This window comes from Chlamydomonas reinhardtii, chromosome 17 (genome assembly GCF_000002595.2).
Source record: "Chlamydomonas reinhardtii strain CC-503 cw92 mt+ chromosome 17, whole genome shotgun sequence".
NCBI lineage: Eukaryota > Viridiplantae > Chlorophyta > Chlorophyceae > Chlamydomonadales > Chlamydomonadaceae > Chlamydomonas > Chlamydomonas reinhardtii.
The window spans coordinates 1,994,737-2,012,963 of record NC_057020.1 but is presented as its reverse complement, the minus strand read 5'-3'; the positions used below and the strand labels follow the sequence as shown (position 1 = coordinate 2,012,963).

The 18,227-nt window shown below is 63.1% G+C and overlaps 4 protein-coding genes across 4 annotated transcripts; all 4 read right to left on the bottom strand.

Moving 5' to 3' along the window:
* Positions 1-796: 796 nt before the first annotated feature.
* Positions 797-5,378, bottom strand: CHLRE_17g711350v5 (uncharacterized protein). The gene is made up of 8 exons (XM_043072086.1): positions 4,565-5,378; positions 4,373-4,459; positions 3,964-4,241; positions 3,598-3,729; positions 3,110-3,451; positions 2,629-2,942; positions 2,363-2,491; positions 797-2,194 (listed from the first exon to the last, which is right to left on the bottom strand). Exons 1-8 carry the CDS (start codon positions 4,944-4,946, stop codon positions 1,066-1,068), a joined length of 2,793 nt encoding a protein of 930 aa, XP_042914545.1. The 5' UTR covers positions 4,947-5,378; the 3' UTR covers positions 797-1,065.
* Positions 5,379-6,365: 987 nt separating this feature from the next.
* On the bottom strand, positions 6,366-10,078 carry CHLRE_17g711300v5 (uncharacterized protein). Its single transcript, XM_043072085.1, has 5 exons — positions 9,780-10,078; positions 9,219-9,609; positions 8,576-8,916; positions 8,041-8,259; positions 6,366-7,787 (listed from the first exon to the last, which is right to left on the bottom strand). The coding sequence occupies exons 1-5, from the start codon at positions 9,917-9,919 to the stop codon at positions 7,619-7,621; spliced, it is 1,260 nt and encodes a 419-aa protein (XP_042914544.1). The 5' UTR covers positions 9,920-10,078; the 3' UTR covers positions 6,366-7,618.
* A 58-nt stretch (positions 10,079-10,136) lies between these two features.
* Positions 10,137-13,928, bottom strand: CHLRE_17g711250v5 (uncharacterized protein). Its single transcript, XM_043072084.1, has 8 exons — positions 13,819-13,928; positions 13,270-13,369; positions 12,853-12,965; positions 12,470-12,502; positions 12,116-12,239; positions 11,788-11,877; positions 11,289-11,462; positions 10,137-11,047 (listed from the first exon to the last, which is right to left on the bottom strand). The coding sequence occupies exons 1-8, from the start codon at positions 13,882-13,884 to the stop codon at positions 10,869-10,871; spliced, it is 879 nt and encodes a 292-aa protein (XP_042914543.1). The 5' UTR covers positions 13,885-13,928; the 3' UTR covers positions 10,137-10,868.
* A 53-nt stretch (positions 13,929-13,981) lies between these two features.
* On the bottom strand, positions 13,982-18,118 carry CHLRE_17g711200v5 (uncharacterized protein). Its single transcript, XM_001691616.2, has 9 exons — positions 17,934-18,118; positions 17,355-17,559; positions 16,879-16,975; positions 16,543-16,608; positions 16,186-16,230; positions 15,768-15,890; positions 15,363-15,450; positions 15,054-15,167; positions 13,982-14,856 (listed from the first exon to the last, which is right to left on the bottom strand). Exons 1-9 carry the CDS (start codon positions 17,989-17,991, stop codon positions 14,750-14,752), a joined length of 903 nt encoding a protein of 300 aa, XP_001691668.2. The 5' UTR covers positions 17,992-18,118; the 3' UTR covers positions 13,982-14,749.
* Positions 18,119-18,227: the final 109 nt, after the last annotated feature.

The window sequence follows — 18,227 nt, the reverse complement described above, 5'->3', positions numbered from 1 at the left end:
AGGCGGGTGCCCGTAGCAGGATAGACGGCAAAAGCCACATGTTCCGCAGGGTTGTATACATGTAGAACTCCTGCCCAACGGCGCGTACCATGTGCTATAAGCATTGAAGTCTTAGGGGAATGTTTGGGATGGACGCATGCAGGCTGTGTCGCCGCGGGCAAGGCGAATGGGACAGGCGGGTGCCCGTAGCAGGATAGACGGCAAAAGCCACATGTTCCGCAGGGTTGTATACATGTAGAACTCCTGCCCAACGGCGCGTACCATGTGCTATAAGCATTGAAGTCTTAGGGGAATGTTTGGGATGGACGCATGCAGGCTGTGTCGCCGCGGGCAAGGCGAATGGGACAGGCGGGTGCCCGTAGCAGGATAGACGGCAAAAGCCACATGTTCCGCAGGGTTGTATACATGTAGAACTCCTGCCCAACGGCGCGTACCATGTGCTATAAGCATTGAAGTCTTAGGGGAATGTTTGGGATGGACGCATGCAGGCTGTGTCGCCGCGGGCAAGGCGAATGGGACAGGCGGGTGCCCGTAGCAGGATAGACGGCAAAAGCCACATGTTCCGCAGGGTTGTATACATGTAGAACTCCTGCCCAACGGCGCGTACCATGTGCTATAAGCATTGAAGTCTTAGGGGAATGTTTGGGATGGACGCATGCAGGCTGTGTCGCCGCGGGCAAGACCCCCAAACTCTTCGACCTTCACGTCGGTACGGTAAAATGATCGTGGCGACAGCAAACGCTAATCAAACTGCTTGCTGAACGTGAACGCGAACAGACGGGAAGCCAGACGTGTGTGAGATTCTTGAGCCTATCCTAGCTTGCCTGTTTGCGCATGCATCTCAATATTCACACAGAGTTCCCTAAACGCCGTTAGTCCGCATCCTAAAAGCCGCAGTCCGCATCCTAAAAGCCAGTTTCTGTCCTTGTACAAAGCCTTCGCAACCATGCCCTCAACATAGCCGCGCACCTGCCGCTCCCACTTCCCCGCTCCCTGCACCTGCACCTCCCGCTGCCCCTCTCCCCACCCGTGCCCCTGCCCCTGCCCCTCCCGCTGTCCCTACCCCTAACCGCGCCCCTCCCCCTCCGCCTGCTGCCCGGTCCGCGGCCCGTGGCAGCTCCGCGCTGGGCAGCGATTCTTCTTGTCGAACCAGCGCCTCAGCGAGGGCACCAGCAAGTTCCCGTTGAAGTCCGAGTAGTCGCCCAGCTCCGGACCCAGCAGGCTGACGCGCATGAGCGCGTCAAGGTTCTGCATGGTAAGGCTGGTTCGCTGCTTGGTCTTGATCAAGTTCTGGGTGCTGAAGCCGCGCTCCACCTCCACGCTGGTGGCCTGCAGCACCAGCATGATGTTTACTAGCAAGCTGAGAGCGGGCGACGTCTGCTCGAGGTTGTACAGCTGTAGCGCCCAGAAATCGCGCGTAGGGATGCGCACGTTCGCGGCCGCAGCAGGCGGTGCGGCCGCAGCAGGCGGTGCAGCCACAGCAGGCGGTGCGGCCGTCGCAGGCGGTGCGGCCGTCTTGCCTGCCGCCGCGGCTACAGCCTTCTTGGCCAGGGGCGCCTTCTTGGCCTCCTCCTCCGCCTTGGCCACCACAACCCTCTTGGCCGCCTGAGCCGCACGCAGCAGGTTCCGCCGCGCCTTCAGCCACTCGGTCCGGCACTGCTGGGCGTCCACAACAGCAGGGTGCCCATCGTGCGCGATGCCGTACCAATCCAGCAGCTGCTCCAGCTCAATGTCACCGTACAAGCCCTCTGCCGGGGTGGAGGCGATGGCGGCCATCTGGTTGGGGTCGAACATTCTGAAGTGCTTGGCGACGTCCACAACACCGAGCAGGCGCCCACGCACGTCATCGTTGATGGCCGTCACGATCTTGATAGTGGACCGCACCTCGAGTAGGCCGATTCTGGTGATTGCGAACGACTCGTTGGGGCCGTCCTCCACACCATTGACCGAGATCCAGTGCTTGCCGCGGTACAGGCCGTTGGCGCCCCGCAGCTCTGAAACAAGGCGCGCAAAGGGGCCGTCCTTCAGCATCTTGCCGGTGGTGTACTCGCGCTCCAGGACCTCCAGCGTGGTCAGCACCTGGGCCTCGATGTCCAGGTAGGACAGCTCGCGGCTTTGCAGCACCTTGGTCAGCCCGGACACCACCGTCAGCACCTCCCCAACGCAGTGCAGATGGAGTATGTTGGTCACCTCCCTGCCGCAAGGGTTGGGCACAGCGGTAAGCAAAAAGCACGCGGACTGATACACACAATAACGTGAGCCGTCCACCCTCAAACACGCACCCTTCAAGCCGTGCTTGCCGCGCTCTTCATGCTGACAACCCATGCCGTTCCCCTCAACTCTCATCCCCCAGCCAACTCACCGCAGTGTGTCGTAGATCTCCTGCGCGCCCTTCTCGTTCGCCTCAGCCTCCTCCTTGAAGTAGTCCAGCAGCGGGTCGTACAGCTTGAGCAGCCGCGTAACCACGCGCTCGCGGGACAGCCAGCGGACCCTGCATCATGCAAATGCATAATCAGCATGGCTGAGACAGCTAATAAACGGGCATCCAATTTCAACAAAGCCACCGCACAGAGAGCACCGATTCCCCGTGCAGTCAGTGAACGTAACTATCTGCCGAAGGTTGCTTACTTGTGCACCTGCAGCACGGTCAGGACCTCCTCCTCCAGCGCCTCCAGCAGCTCGTCAAGGCGGGCCTTGCGGTTGCAGGAGAAGGCGAAGTAGCCGGTGATGGTGGTGATGGTGGCGTCCAGCTTCACCAGCTCGGGAAAGGTGGCGAACACGTTGGCGACACACAGTGCGAGCTTGTGCGCCAAGCACACGCACCGGAGCATGAACGGGTTGTGCAGCTGCATCCTAGCCGACAGGCCGGTCTGGTCGCCGGTCATGACGCTGGCACCATCGCTGGTGAAGCCGAACAGCTTGGTCAGGTCGACGTTGAAACCCTGCAGCAGAATGAAACAAAGGTCAGCACCAACAACTTCCGCCTGAACGCCGCCTTAACGATGCGGATTACAAGTGAAGGGACCGCCTTAACACCGGGGGTTGTGCCTTAAACTACCCGAAGCCCGATTGTAGCCCCATTGTGCCCCCACCCGGGGCACTCGCGCACCTTCAGGGCATCGAGCAGCTTGCTCTCCAGCGCGCCTGCGTCGCAGTTGCTGCCCAGCTGGACCAGCTTGAGGAACCGGCAGTAAACACGGAAGCCAGGCCCCACGTAAGACACGTACACGGCCAGGTTGTGGCTGCGGCCACGATCAGTGGACTCGTCCACCAGGACCGTGATGGCTCGCGCGTTCTCCAGCTCCACCTTCATCTGTGCCTCCAGCGCGTACGACATGCAATCCACCATGTCGACAACGGCGGTGTCGGACTCGTAGGGGCCGCCGAACACGATGCCCGGCGTGCCGTTGGACGCGTGCAGGCGCAGGATGTCCGGGAAGTCCGAGAAGGGCTGCAAAGAAGGCAGGTAGGCAGAAACAGAAGGGTCAGCGCCCGCGCCCGCGCCCACGCCCACGCCCACGCCCACGCCCGCGCCCACGCCCCGCCCTGCCCCGCCCTCCACCCCGAATCCACCGATACATTAGCCTAAATACGTACCCGGTGCAACTTGGCGAGGTGGAAGGCCGAGCGGAAGAGCGCCGGCATCAGGGGCTCCATGGACAGCACCTCCACATCCGTAGCGTCACTGTCCAGCTTCTTGACCTTGATAGCGAGGAACTCCACAATCGGCTTTAGGAGGGCATTGGGCGCAGCCGATGTACAAAGTTAGGACTTAGGGGAGCACGTACCGGGTACAATGCACCCGCTCCTCCCCTGCTCCCTCCGCGCCCCGCTCCTCCCTCCCTCCCCTCCCTCCCTCCCTCCCTCCCTCCCTCCCTCCCTCCCTCCCTCCCTCCCTCCTGGCCCTTCCTGTCATCTGAACCTTCTAGCCCTTTTGGCCCATTCCCGTCTCTCCCTACCTACCTTTTGGCCCTTCTTGTTGGCTGCGCGCTTGTGCGCCACGCTGTCGAAGTGCTCACGCAAATTCGCCATGGTGATCCGCTTGACGCCGCCCTCGGAGGTCCACTGCAGGACCATGTTCTTGTCCGTGGTGAGGCCAAACACGCTGATGCAGAGCCCGCACTGCAGGGTGTACTTCCTGGTGATAATCACATCCGGGTATCCAGCAAGCTGGGGCTGCAGTCTGGCGATGGCGCGCGCCCGTGTCTCCTCGGGCCACTTCTCCTCCGCGGCGGTATCACCTGCGCATAAACGCGCAATGTACTTTCAATTTCACGGCAACAAAAAGTCAGCAATCGATCGCCAACCCGGCAACCAACGCCGCCCACCAATCCCAGGCGCGCGAAACGCCGGCCCGAAGAACCCAGCTCACCCGTCAGCATCGCCAGCAGATCCTCCTCCTTGTCGTCGTCATCCTCCGTGTCGTCAAGGACCACCACCTCCTGCGGCGTCGCGGGGTCTGCGGGCGAGAGAAGTGTAGAACACAACGCCGTCGACAACTGCGCAACTAGGACTAATATGGACAATATCACCAAAATAGTTACTGAGAATACTTTACGCTTACCCTGCACGGAATTGCTGAACTGCTCGCTGAGATTCTTCTTGGCTGCCGACTCGCGCGCAGACGGCGGAGTGGCAGCAGGCGCCCCAGCCGGCTTCGCCTCAGCCGGCTTCGCCTCAGCCAGCTTCGCCTCAGCCGGCTTCGGTGCAGCCGGTTGCGGCTTCTGAGCAGGTCGCGCCGCAGCCGGCTTTGGAGCGTTCGCCGTGAGGCTGCTCTTCCTCTTTTGGGGGCTGATGGCTGCGACCAGGGCCCTGGTCGCAGCAATTGCCTTGCGATGAACCTCGACCCACCATTTCCTGCCTCCTGCCTCCTCGATAATCACAACATCACTCGACCCTGATGGCGAGCCCGGCTCAGCAGCCGGCGCGTTTTGATCGCTATCCATAGCTAATCATATTACAGTATGATGCACAGGATGTTGTATTGTTATTTCTGTTTTGCAGTCATTCCAGGCGATCAGGATCCAAACACACACGGTGATCCAGGGGGGTTTGGGGGGCTTGCCCCCCAAAAGAAAATTTTTTGGGGTGTAGATGCACGCACAAGCTCTATCTACACAGCGTAGATGTATTTTCAAGGGCCATCTACGCTGTGTAGACGCCGGGGGCCTAAAGCCATCTACATGATACGGGCACTGGCCAACAACACAGCTGAGCGCTGCCTGAGCGCGTAGATCGCACCCCTCGACCGCGTCCATGGCGACGCGAAGCGTCGCCCCTTTCGCGTTCCTGACACGAACATTCGCTCATGTCCAGCTTTATTCGCTCGCGCATGCTAACAACACGACTTGCCACTACGTTCAGTACGCGACTTCAGTGATTACTTACGAACACCAAGTGAGCACCAGCAGTTACCGAAGACTCGACTCCTGCAGGTCGGGCCCCATACATATATACCCGCCAGCCGCCGCCTCGTCGGGTGGGCCACCCACAACGACACGCATCCGCCCAATTACTTATGAATGAATAAATATGTAGCGTCATCGAATGCCATGTCCCCTTCCGCTGCTATCTTCGTTAACCAGCAGCCCAACGCGCCAGAAGTCATCAGCAGCAGGCGGCATCATGCATGTCCATCCGTACATGTCAATCTTCGCTGCGTCTTTGTCATCAAAGCCGCCGCCTGAGGACTGAGACGTGGCCATTGAGGACGTCTCCAGCGCCAGCGCAGGCTCTCAGATGTATGGGGACTTGTGCGGCGGGCGGGGCCGAGGTGCGGCGGAAGCGTAAGGGGACCGTCACTGACCGTCACCGACCCTGCTGGCGACGATCGACGATGACCCGGCCCCCCCTACCCCACCCCCCCCCCCATCTACCTGCTGGCCCGCATGGGCGACAGGTAGCTAGGGGCGCGCGCGATGTTGCGCTGGTGCCGCGCCAGCGACCAGCAGGCCCAGCAAGGCACCAGCAGCACCCAGCCGGCGGCGGCAAGAGCGCCGCCGTGCAGTGCAAGCATCTGATGTCTGGTGACGGCGGTCGCTGGCTGTCGGTGGTGCGCGTGGCGGTTGCGGCGGCACCTGACAGCACATTCAGGGACACGCACCCTGCACCGATATGTTGGTTATATATCGTGGTCGGCGCTATTACGTGCAACTGATCGAAGCACCACTGCGGAACGGCAAGAAGCAGATATGTCGGTGGCCCTGTTGCTAGATATAGCTGTTGTTTCTAGCTGCTGCTGCTGTGCTGGAGTGTGTGCGGGTGTGGCCCGGCGCGCTCCATAGCTTGCTGGTACTGCGCCTGCGCTAGGCTACCGATGCTGCCATAGCCCCGCCCCCAGCCGAAGGCACAAGGCACGAGGCACAGTCACCTCGCTCTTTCAAGGCAAATAAATGCAGGGACGCTCCACTCCACAGCAGCGCCAGCCAAGTGCCCTCCACTCAGACCTGCTTCTCTGTGAAACGCAATGCCGGCGTGGATCCATACATCCAGTCGACCAGTCGGCGGGCGGCGTGTGGCCAGTTTGCGGCGCGCCCTGCCAGCGCCAGGGGATCTGCCGCCTCCTAGCTACCGGCCTGCTGTGTCGCCACCTTGCTCCGCAATCAGCATCATCACCCGCCATTCCCTGCCGTTATAGTTCGTGCGTACCGCCCTCTGCCTCTGGGGTGCAGAGGTGCATGCCATTATGCCAACCCACATCATGGACATGCTACGTCTGCATGAGGCCACACCATCCCGAGCATCCTCGCTGAGCTGTGTCCTCGGCTCCCCGCGCGTTACTTTCCGTCCCGCGCCTTCGTTGTTCGACCATGCTTGGCAGTAGTACACACTTGGCCTCATGGGCCCACGCACAATGCAAATCCATCCCACGCACCACGTAATAACGCACACGAACGTGCAAGCTGCGGTACATGCCGCAAGTAACAGTCAGCGCAACCAAACATAATGTCCCTTGCTCGTCAGGCTTTTGTCCGACTTCGCCAAGCAATGCACCTTCATCTGTTGGGAGGTCGGGCCGTCAGGGGCAGACGTGGCCATTGCACCACTCATACCCTGCCCTCAATATGCTTTCCAGTTCCCATACGAGCTGTGCTTCTGACTAGTGCAGGCGCATCCCACCCCACCGTCAGCTGATTAGGATTGAATTCACATGTAGCATTAAGCCTTCAACGCAAATGTCGGTAGCGGGGGTGCTACATCATCCCCCCGCTCCCTTGACCTACACTACTGCCGCGTCGGGGTGTAACTACTTCTACTTCTATTTCAAAGTACTTGTAGTGTATGCTCATAGAAACGTACCGTACAGTCATGTAGTCCACAGCGTTCACACGGACATAACGCTGCAGCCACTCCCGAGGCCCGGGGCCACAGCTGCCCACAAGCCTCAAGCGGCACATGCCTGACGCAGCAGCCCAAGCAAACAAACAAATCTCGCCACCCTGGGGCATGACTGGGCGCCGTGACTCGGAAAGCCGAAGTGCCAACATGTCGCATTGCGCACAACGCATCACGACAGCGGCGCACCCACCACCCTGCCCGCGCCCCCACACCCAGCTGCATGCCCCCCCTCTTCATCACACCCTCTCTCCGCAACCCCTCTCCCTCCCCCTCTCCCTCCTCATGTCAGCGGCAGCAGCGCCCACTCGCTGAGCCGCTCCGCGTCCAGCGCCGCCTCCGCCGCCTCCAACGCCAGGAAGTCGGCCTCCCATGCGGCGAAGTCGGGCTGGCGGGCGGCCCACTCGGCGTCGCTCCAGCGGATTATGGCGGCCATGCCCAGCGGCGCAGAGCTGCACGTGCGTGCGGGTGCGCGACGCGTGTGTTATTATGGAGCAACAGCACAAGGGAAGGAAACATGCAGGGCATTGCGCGCGATGTGGTTCTGTATGGGGGAAGGGGATTCCAAGCATGAGTCCGGAGAAGACGGCGTTGCTTATATGGCGCAGGGCAGGCAGGACTGTTGAGTCTGTGTGGATTGGCAACCCCGTGTAGAATTCCCACCACAACCTCACACATGTGGCACGACGCCACCACGCTACTCACCCCCGCTCCACTGTGTATTTGAGCCGCAGCAGCGACCGTTTGGGCGCCGTCAGCAGCGCCCCCAGCCGCCGCGGCGCCGCGCCCGCCAGCTCCTGCCGCCAGCTGCGCACGGCGCCGCCCGCCTCCCGCAGCAGCGCCAGCCGCCAGTCCAGCGCCTCGGGCCGCGCCGCCAGCACACCCGGGTGCAGGCGCACCAGGTCGCGCACGTAGGCGGCAGACCTGGGTATGTAAGGGGGAGCAGGAGGAGGAGGAGGGGTATATGCCCGAGCTGAACAGAGGGAGGAGGGGGAGGACTGCTTCGTCCCAGCTCCCAATCCACGCAGCCAACAGCTCTGCACCCCGAGCGACACAACCCCACGACCTCCAGGCCACCCGCAAGAAGCATGCCTTCTCCCCTCCACACCCGCCATAACACGCTCAACCTAACCAACCCTCCTTCTTCTGGGTCTTGGTTTGTCTGGAATTTAAGTTCTCTACCCACCTCACGCCACCCCGCCTCTCCTTACCCACCTGGCCAACCCCAGCCCCCGCTCACCTGCCCTCCTTGCCCATCACCGCCTCCACCGCCTCAAGCCGCTCTCGCAGGTCCGCCTCACTCATCGTCATCAGCGCCGGAGCTCGCACCCACAGGTCTACCGTTTCCACCTCATCCGCACTGCCCGTCAGCCGCCGCAGGGCACCTAGCCGCGCCACCACGCCCTCCACTGCCAGCGCCCCCGGCGCCGAGTAGAGCAGGTAGCGAAGGGTGGTGAGGTTGAGCCCCGCGGCTTTGAGCGCGAGCAGCTCGGTCCGGAAGGTTTTGATGGGGATGGACTCCACGGTTTTGCGCGGCACGGACTTGGGCGGCCACTGCGCGGCGGGGAAGCCTCCACCCAGCTGCGGAGGGGCGTGGGGGAGAGAGGAGTGGGTGCGGGTGGGTGGTGGGTGGGTGGGTGGGTGCCCCCTGCCCTCCGCCTGCGCCAACTTGAGGCCCTGGGTGTCGTTTCATTGGCGCTTACGTACCACGCAACTCCCCTCCATCCCCGCCTCCCGCCTCCGTCCTCCCTCCTCCCTCCTCCCTCCTCCCTCCTCCCTCCTCCCACAACATGCCATAGACCCCGGCTCGCCTCGCCCCCCTCCCCCTTACAGGTGTGACCCATCCAGACCCCTCCTGCCCCGTGTGGCCCGGGCCCACGCACCTCCTGCGCCAGCACGCCACGCAGCTCCGCCAGCCGCCAGTCCCAACTGCCGCTGCCGCCACCTGGACCCAGCGGACTGCCGCCCAGCCCCAAGCTCGACTGCCCCGGCAGCGACAGCCGCTTGCGGCCGCTGCCCGAGCTAGCAGTGCTCGAGCGCCCCGATCCCGAGCCCGCCGTTAGCAGCCATGCCGCGTTCGTGAAATCCACGGAGGATCCGAGGCCCTCGGGCGCCGTTTCCCGCCACACTTTGGCGATGTCGTAGTCCCCCACGCCGTCGTACGTGATGCGTGGCGGGCGGCCGGTGGAGCGCGGCACGTAGGGGGGCGGGGCTGGGGGAAGCTGGTCGGCTGCCAGTGCGTCGTCCTCGGGCAGCGTGGCCAGCGCGGGTAGGCTTCGTGTGGGGGAGGAGCGGGAGGAGGCGAGAGCGGGATGGCACGTTTACGAGCTGGCGCAAAACGCTGCAGGAGCCCAGTCCTCTCAATCCTTCCCCAGCCCTTGCCCGCTTCCCCCAATCCAGCAAGCCGTGGCGTCCGCACCCGCTCCCGACCCCGTCGCACTCACGTCGAGTCGGTGGTGTGGGTTTGGGCGCTGCTGGGGCGGATGGCCGGCAGACCGCCATTGCCACCTCCATCCGGTGGCTCTTTTGGTGGTTTTTTGAACTTTCTCCCTACTAGGCTGGGCAGAGTCGGCTTCTGGGGCATCCTGAAATTTCCGAACGAAGGCTCTAGGTTCTAGGTTTACTGAAGGTCAGATTATACTTTATCAGCTGTAGATACAGAAGAGCTTCTAGTAAACGCGTCAAAGGAGTCTTTTACGTCTGGGTCGCGGTGTGTTAAGGTGCACTCTAAGTCGCTTTTGGGGTATGCTGGTGATAGAAGCAAATATGCTCAGTTTGTAATAAGGGGTAGTGGGTGTTTCTATGGAGTTTGCGATCGCGGTCATCCGCAAGTTGACTGAGCGCGGCCCTGTACGCGCTGGGCTCCCTCTGCTTGCGCGGTGCCCCGTCATGCAGCTCCTTGTCCTCCTGCCCATTTTGATGTTATGTCCCCACAGCGACGCGTGTTGGGTCATCTGGCACGAAACCCAAGGCTCGCCGCATGCAGCCACACGGACACCACGACCCCGGAAACCCCACGTAGCGGCCGGGCTAAATACCCCTGGCACCCCTGAAGCGCCCACTCGACTTCAATCGTTCGCTGCTCGAACCATGCAGTGTGACCGCGCACCATTTGCGTCTGCCAAACGTGGCGACAGCATTTTAGGGTCTGTCGAGTCTGCCTGTGGCCCTCTTTACACACACAACGGTTCAACCGCCAGGCGCTTCGGTCTGCCCCTCCCTATCAGATAATGAGTCGTCCCATCAACATCCTTGCCAGCTTGTGCCTTTGATGCCAGCTGTATGACCCCCTAGCAACCGCACACCAACACTCTAACAAACAATTCCGCAACGACACAACCATGGCACCGCATATGCTCTGCACCCCGTCGGGGGCCAATAAGCCAACAAGTGACTCCTCCCTGCCTAACCAGACCAACCAAGCCCACGGTACCAAGTCTACGGCAATGCCGACTCCTTTCCCCAGCGTGCCTACACGCCACGCAACCAATTCACCTACCCACGCATTACGCATCTATCCTCCAATCTCCCATTTACACGTAGCCTCCCGCACTGGCGGGTTCCATTCCGCCTGTGCCGCGGGCACCGGTGCCGCTGGTGGGGCCGGCGGGGGCGCCGCTGCTGCTGCCAGTGGTGCCCGCCAGGAAGGGGTCGGTGAGGCTGCTGCCGCCCAGCGTGTTGGCGGCGCCGGTGAAGGCGTCGGGGCGGGGGCCTGCACGCGCGCGGCGGCGCACGACGGGGGCAGGAGGACCTCGGGAGGAAGTGATGGGCGCAAACGCGTTGGCTACGGCTGCGCCGGGCGTGCATCAGGTCAGCGCGGCCGGCAGCACAACAGGGAAGGCCGGAAGGCGCGAGACCTGCACGCCATAGCCCCCTCTTCCCTCCCCTCTCCCCACCGCCACGCCCCCGCTCACCCTTCCCTCCCCCCTTGGCCTCCCGCCCTACCACCTCACCTCCCATGAACATTCCCAGGCCGTGCACTGGCCACACCCAGGCCACCGCCGCGCCAATGGCCGCCAGGTGCGCGGCCAGGTAGGTCCAGCCCCACACCGCGTCGCAGCGGAACACGACCATGTTGGCGAAGATGCGGGCGGGGTTGAGCGGGCTGCCTCCCGTGTAGAAGCCGCCTGGAGGGGGGTGGAGACGGGGTACACGCACGGTTGAGCGAGACGGGGGAGGGGTTATATGCCCGAGCGCAACGAATTAGGTCCCAATCTTCAAGGAGTCGTCGGGAAGGGAGTAGGCAGGAACGGGCGCGGCTGGGGGGCTGGCTGGGGAGCGGCTGAAGTGATTCGCGCGTAACACGCACACGCACACGACACGCGACAGGGCCGCAGAGCCACACACGGTTTTATGCGTTAACGTATGCACGCGCTCCATGTATATAGGGTTCAAAAACGACCGCTTGCACATATGCTAGCTCCTGCACGCCCGCCCACGCACCCCACCCACCAGTGGACAGGGCGGCCAGCAGTGCCAGTCCGGCGGCCAGGGGCGCGGCGCCGCCGTGACCGGGAGCCACAAACACGGACGAATACATCACTGTCGGGGAGGGAGGTTGTGCGCCCGGGCCCAACGGGGGGAGGTGAGGAGAAGTAGGGCCAGGAAAGAAGGGAGTGCGGAGCAGCGTGATTCATGGTGAGGACGTGAAGGCACGTGCCCTGTCACCCAACACGGCCATTGGAGCGCGAGGTATGCCAGAGAGCTGCACATGGTGTCCATCGCCACTACCACCGCACCACCGCCACCACCCGAGGCGCTCTCTCTGGCACCTTCTCACCCGCCAGGAAGAAGAAGGACAGGAGGGTCTCCCAGCCCCACAGCTGCGGCCCGCTGACGTGCTTGGGCGGGGCCAGGCAGCTGTCGGAGGGGGCGCCGAAGCTGAAGTCGGTGATGAGCCACACCTGGAGGTGGAGGTGGAGGTGGGTGGGTCCCGGGTCCATATAGGTTCGCATCTGTCGGTCAATTCGGTACTTACTTAGCAGCCCAGGTACAGTATGAAGTTGCCCTTGTTGCAGAGTGAAGAAGGCACAGAAACCTGTGATGGCTACGGCCCCATGCAGGGCCCCATGGCGGCAGCCCCTCCCCGCATCGGCCCATCCCCACTCCCCATCCCCCATCCCCCGTCTCCCACCTGCAGGATGGCTCCCAGGATGGCTCCCAGGATCTGCAGGCGGCGGCGTGACGGTGAGGGCGGCGGTGAGGGCAGCGGAGCGTGCGGAGCGTGAGCAGGATGAGGGCGTTACCTGGGGCCAAAGCCCTTACCGCGGTCAAACACACATGCCCTGTTTGCATGCACTCTGCTTGGTAACACATGCCCTTGACCGCAGTCTGCAGCTCCTCCTCCGCCCCGTCCCTCCTCCGGCCCTCCCCATGCGTGTGCACATGCGCAGGAATCTTCCTTTTGCCCCCTGTGGGTTCAAGTTCACTCGGCTGGCCTGCTTTGCTTGGGTTCTAGAATGAACTACCCCACCCGCCCACCCACCACCACCTGCTGGCCACCACGCACTCGCTCACCTGCGCCACTGCGTAGCACAGCCCGCGCACCAGGTCGATGTGGCCGGTGGCGGCGCCCGCCAGGCTCACCAGCGGGTTCAGATGCCCGCCACTGAGCGGGCCCACAAAGTACACTGCAGCCAGAGCCCGGGTTGGGACATGGGGTAAAGATTGGGGATGCGGGGTAAGGATAAGCGGTGTGCAGTTGCGAGGAGCAAAAATGGATGTGTGGGTAAGGATGCGGATTACAAGTGTGGGTAAGGGAGGATCAAGTTTAGCGTGTGGCATCGTGAATGTATGCGCGCGTGGGTGTGGGTATGACAGGAACGCGGGCCAAGTATGAGGCAGGGGTGGCCAGTGGCCGGAGGAAGGGTGGCCGGGCCCAGACGGGGTGGCTGGCAGCTATGGGGCCCCAGGGCACCGCGGGGCTGGACTCACTGATTGCGGCGAAGGCTGTGGCGGTCTCCACGGGGCCGGGCCCCAGGCTGCCGGCCAGCAGCTGGAACAGCAGCACACCCAGGCACTCGGCCAGGAGGGCCTGGGGGGGGGAGAGGCCGAGAGGGGCGGGGGAGGGAGAGAGGGAACCGGGATGCCGAGGGGTTGGTGAGAGCTGCTGGGGTGGTCCCGGTGACACGCTTGAACACGGCGGAGCGGGCGCCAGACTGTGGCTGTCCCTTAGGCCCCAGCCTTTACCCGCGCACAGATTCAGGCGGCAAGCGACCAGCGACACAGAACGCCAGCCCCCACGGTCGCGAGACACCGCGGCGGCCGGCGTCATAAGGCTGACGTCCGCGTCGAGTCCACACACACTCGAGCCTTCGCCCCGCCACCGCTGCTGGTGTTCCGTTTCTCTCCAGCCGGCGGGAGCACAGCCACAAACGTCGGCGCGCAGGCGCGTAGGTGAACGCGACGGTTGGGCTCCGAGAGACCCACGGGCCGCCCCCGCCCCTTCGCCGCCCGCCCCCTGCTGCTCCTTGCCCCTCTCACCGTGACGAAGTGCCGGTCCCTGAGGGCCAGCCCGATGTGCGGGTGCGGAATTCGAATGCTGCGCATGGTTGCGACTGGGCCCAAAAACTCGTCAGTGCTCTTGCGATACCGTAATTGTTTAAGGCCGGGGTCAGGTCAGGAGCTGTTCGCACAGAGACTGCGAAGGCTTTTGGAGTTACAGCCGAGTTACAGCCCGAGAGTTCCGCCCGCCCAATCGGCCGCACGTTTCACGCCCCCATTCGGGCAGCCGCACTCTCACCCTCTGACGGCTGCTCATGCGCAGACACCATGGCTCGCTCCCCTCGCTACTGGCCGGCATCTCCCTTCGTCCAGGCACCGTCATTTAAGTGCTCACTGCCTCTGCCAGGTGCACGGCCCGCTCGCTCCACTGCAGCCTGTCACCGTCCCACTCACGTAACCCTCACTCTGCCCCTCACCTGCCCTCGACGCCCTGCACCACCATATCGCAGACTACCGGTACCGGCATTGGATTGTTATTCTTCGATGCACTCTCAATTACTGGTATCACCGGCTCACCGCTGCACAGCATGCCCCTCCAACCGGAACGGTGCAGCCTCTCTCTCATGTCAACATCTTTCCCTCACAGCGCTACACGGCACCAACTCACACTCCGTTCTGCTCCTACCGTATCCTCTCCTCACAATATATCGAGCCACTGCTGATGAGCTCCGTCCGATTCATTAGCCCGCTCTGCCGCTCATGTCAACTCACCAAACGCAGTGTACACCACAATCTGCAGGCGCCTGCGCACGCTCCCTCTCAACAGCGCCACCTGACCAGATAGCCAGGAAGGCCGAATCCTTCGCTCCTGCTACCGCTGCTTCTGCTCTTGCTGCTCCTGCTGCCACGTCCACTGCTGCCGCTTCTACTGCTCCTGCTCCTCCTGCTGCCACTGCTACTCCTACCGCTTCTACTGCTGCTGCTGCTGCTGCTGCTGCTGCTGCTGCTGCTGCCGCGCCTCGGCCTCCCGAATGGCGTCCATCACGCACCGGAAGTCCCGGATGATCCACACCGCGCCTGCGTGCGTGTGCGTGTGTGTAGGGGAGGTGGAGGATAGTAAGAGGCGAGGTAAGCGTCTGTGGTCGGCTTATAACTGACTACCCGACCTCCATGGCTTCATGGCGTCATCGCTGAATGGACCGGAGTGAATCCCCAGCAAACCCCCTCCCACACTGCCCCCGTGTCCCCCCCCTCATTACCGGTGCGGCACTCACCCGCTGCCGCCAGCACCTCTGGCTGCTGCCCTGTTGTGAGCGCAATGACGGGGGAGCCCGCCGCCACACCCGCCCGCACGCCCGAGGGCGAGTCCTCAAACACCAGAGACTCCCCTGGGGGGCCACACAGGCGGCAGCGGCAACAAGGTACACGTTAAAGGATGTAGGATGTAGGGTGCAGTATAAAGGGTTTAGGGTTCAGGGTGAGATTAACGGGACATCGGCACCCCGCGATCAAACATCGCCGCGCGCGCCGCCGCAGACCCATACGCTGCCATTCTTTTCACATACCCACACGCCCGCCCTCACCCGGCTGCAGCCCCAGCAGCTCCATGGCTGTGAGGTAGGGGTCGGGGTGCGGCTTGGCGCGAGTGCACTCCTCGCCCAACACCAGGTGCTGCGGGGCAGGGAGGGTGCGTGTGCGCGCGCGTATGTATTGAAGAGCACAAGGAAAACATTACGCGTATGACAGTGTGTGCGATGCAGAGTTACGTGTATGTGTGTTCGCAGGTTGGGCAGTCAGCCGTCCATGCCAGACGGGAGTCAATGAAAAGCTATGAGTAGGTATGAAGTGCCCACACCCAGCCCGTAAGCCCCGCCCCTCCGATTCTGTTTTTAGGTTGAGCTGCCTCCCATCCACCCCACCACATTCCCCCCATCCGATTTCCCCCACATACCGACTATCCCACCTCCCCCCACCACATCCCCACACACCTCGAAGTAGCCATCCAGCCCCAGGGCCGTCAGCATCATCTCGGCATTGGCGCGCGGGGCGTTCGTGACGGCGGCGCGGCGCAGGCCCCGCGCCGCCACCCAGTCCAGGAACTCACGCAAACCCTGCGAGGGTGTGCCCATGTGCGGGTGCCAGTGCATTGATGGGCAACGAAACCGTGTGCTAGAGAGCACCCACCGCGTGTACATAAACGCCTGTGCACGGCATGCAGCCACTGGTAAGGAAAACCGCGGTGCGAACCTGATTGCGCTAGCGCGGGTTTGGGTTTGGGAATGATCGTGTCCCCGCTCCCATTCCGCCACCATCTCTGGGCGGGGCCCACAGCTGCGACCCTCCGCGTGTCACCCCCTCCGCTCCCCGCGTGTCACTCCCTCCGCTCCCCGCGTGTCGCGCCCTCACCGGCAGCGCTTCCAGACCCTGAGCCGCCAACCGCCGATAGCGCTCCTGTAACATTAACATTAACAGCAACGCGGCGATGTGACGCGCCCAAACGCAGGTACCGTATTCTGTTGCAACACGCCAGCCTTTGTCCCTGAAAGACGTCACTGACACTCACACGCTGTGACAGTAGTACTGCTGCACACGGCTGTGCCGCTGTTGCCGCTACAGGCCGAGCACGCGCCCACCACTCCTGCCCGCGCCCACCGAGGTCCCCCGCACCCAGTGCCCCGTGGCCCCACCGCCGGATGTGGGATCCCACGCCCATGCCCGCGTCCCCCATAATTGAACCCCCCCCACCCATCCCGCCACCCGCACCTCCTTGTCCATGTAGAACTGCGTGCGGCGCTCCTCGAGCCAGTCCGGAAACAGGTCAGCCGCAATCTGCATGGCGCACGTGCACCCAGCCGCACAACCAGTTCATCCTCACGTCCTGCGCCTTTGGCTTTGCCGTCGCCGCTTCCTAAGGAAGCCTGCTCACAATCTGACGGTACACAGCCCGGCTGCAGACACTTTGTTTGTCAGGGCAGCAGCTGCTCCTGTAAGCAGTGTTTGTCCGCGTCGGCCTACACGGCTACAGCCAGCACTTCCCGGGCCATCTCATGCGCACAACCACAGCCACCCGCAACCACGCACAACCACCCACACGCACACCTCTGGGTTGTGTCGGCCGCTGATGTGGTGGCGGAAGAAGTCCTCGCTGATGGGCTGGCCACCGTTGTAGCCCAGCTCACTCAGGATCTCCTGGAACCTGCAGCAGGGTGGTGGTGATGAATGCGGGAGGTCGCGTGGGCGGTGGCATGGGCGGTGGCGTGGGGTTTGGCGCGGGCGGTCGAGGGTTGGGCGGGAGTGCAGATGGACGCATCACGTCAGGGCGGCGGCGGCTGCTTGGCGAGCAGCTTGGCGACCGCTGCGGCTAGCAGCGCCGCTGTTGGCGACCCCGAACACGTACCGGTACCGGTTCTGCGTACGACAAGCACACAGAGCTGCCGTACTCCCGTTGTCCGGCTGGTCTGTTACGCACACAAGTGAAACGGGCCTCCCAAACAGCCCCGGCCCCGGCCCCAGCCTCAACCCCAGCCCCAGCCCCAGCAACCCCCAGCAACAGACGCGTACGGCATGCGACTCACGCCTTGAAGTGCAGGGGGTCGGACTCGACCAGCGTGCCGTCGACATCAAACAGCACTCCACGAAAGGATGTAAAGTCCACTGGGGAGGGGCCGGGAGAGGCGGCGGAGGGGCTGGCAGTGGCGACCGCGGCAGACACGGGCGTCGTGGCAGCGGCAGCGGCGGGGGTGGAGGCGGCAGGCACACCCGGCCGGGCGGTGGCCACGCCTGGGTCAGGGAGGCAGGGGGCGTGGAGTTGCTGGGACGCGGGTGCCAGGGCCCCTGGGACACGACGGCACGCGCTGGGCTGGGCCAGGCTGGCGTACCCCTGCGCCTACAGGAGCCCCGCCGCCCTGTGAGTTGCAGCCCCGCTGTGTCGCAGCCCCCTGCCCGAGGTCAACGGTCAGCCTCACGTCACTCCAGCACACAATCAGGCCTATTCGCGTTATTTAATTGAGCTACACCGCAGCCCAGGCGGCACCATAGGGCGCAAGCCCGACGAAGGGTCAAGTTGATTGTATGCTCTTGAGCACCTTGGCATCCCCCATGGCTGCTAACGTTTGCGCTGTAACATAGAAATACGCTTGCGCAAACGCGCTTACCGTGAATCATCGGCCGCGCAGAGCCAGTGCCAACCCGCGTCGACAATTGAGACTTCATCTACTTAAGTTTTCACCTAGGTGCCTTGCACGAGCCACAGAAGCTGGGCCGGCCAAGAATAACTGAATTTTGGTGGGTTTACGAAACTACAGCTCAACCTCCTTGCTCTGAGCTTGAGTCTTTTAAGAGTAAAGAGTACACGACGGGGGCCACGGGTTTCCATGATGGCGCCAGAACTCCTTGCGAGCATGCCGGCCGAGCGTGTCGACCCCTCTCCCAGTTTTGGTAGTTTGGGC

Bases quoted from the DNA above. Each gene is read 5' to 3' on its own strand.
- CHLRE_17g711350v5 (XM_043072086.1), bottom strand. From the start codon at position 4,946: ATGGATAGCGATCAAAACGCGCCGGCTGCTGAGCCGGGCTCGCCATCA. The intron at 2,492-2,628 runs GTAAGCAACCTT...TGCATGATGCAG, and splicing joins ACCGTGCTGCAGGTGCACAA to GGTCCGCTGGCTGTCCCGCG. The intron at 2,195-2,362 runs GTGAGTTGGCTG...CCCTTGCGGCAG, and splicing joins GAGATCTACGACACACTGCG to GGAGGTGACCAACATACTCC.
- CHLRE_17g711250v5 (XM_043072084.1), bottom strand. From the start codon at position 13,884: ATGCGCAGCATTCGAATTCCGCACCCGCACATCGGGCTGGCCCTCAGG. The intron at 13,370-13,818 runs GTGAGAGGGGCA...TCCCCCCCCCAG, and splicing joins GGGACCGGCACTTCGTCACG to GCCCTCCTGGCCGAGTGCCT. The intron at 11,048-11,288 runs GTGAGGTGGTAG...GCGCGCGTGCAG, and splicing joins CCTGGGAATGTTCATGGGAG to GCCCCCGCCCCGACGCCTTC.
- CHLRE_17g711200v5 (XM_001691616.2), bottom strand. From the start codon at position 17,991: ATGAAGTCTCAATTGTCGACGCGGGTTGGCACTGGCTCTGCGCGGCCG. The intron at 16,976-17,354 runs GTGAGTCGCATG...ACCCTGCTGCAG, and splicing joins GACCCCCTGCACTTCAAGGC to GTTCCAGGAGATCCTGAGTG. The intron at 16,609-16,878 runs GTGTGCGTGTGG...TGCGCCATGCAG, and splicing joins GCGGCCGACACAACCCAGAG to ATTGCGGCTGACCTGTTTCC.
- CHLRE_17g711300v5 (XM_043072085.1), bottom strand. From the start codon at position 9,919: ATGCCCCAGAAGCCGACTCTGCCCAGCCTAGTAGGGAGAAAGTTCAAA. The intron at 9,610-9,779 runs GTGAGTGCGACG...CCCCACACGAAG, and splicing joins ACCCACACCACCGACTCGAC to CCTACCCGCGCTGGCCACGC. The intron at 8,917-9,218 runs GTGCGTGGGCCC...GCCCCTCCGCAG, and splicing joins GTGGCGTGCTGGCGCAGGAG to CTGGGTGGAGGCTTCCCCGC.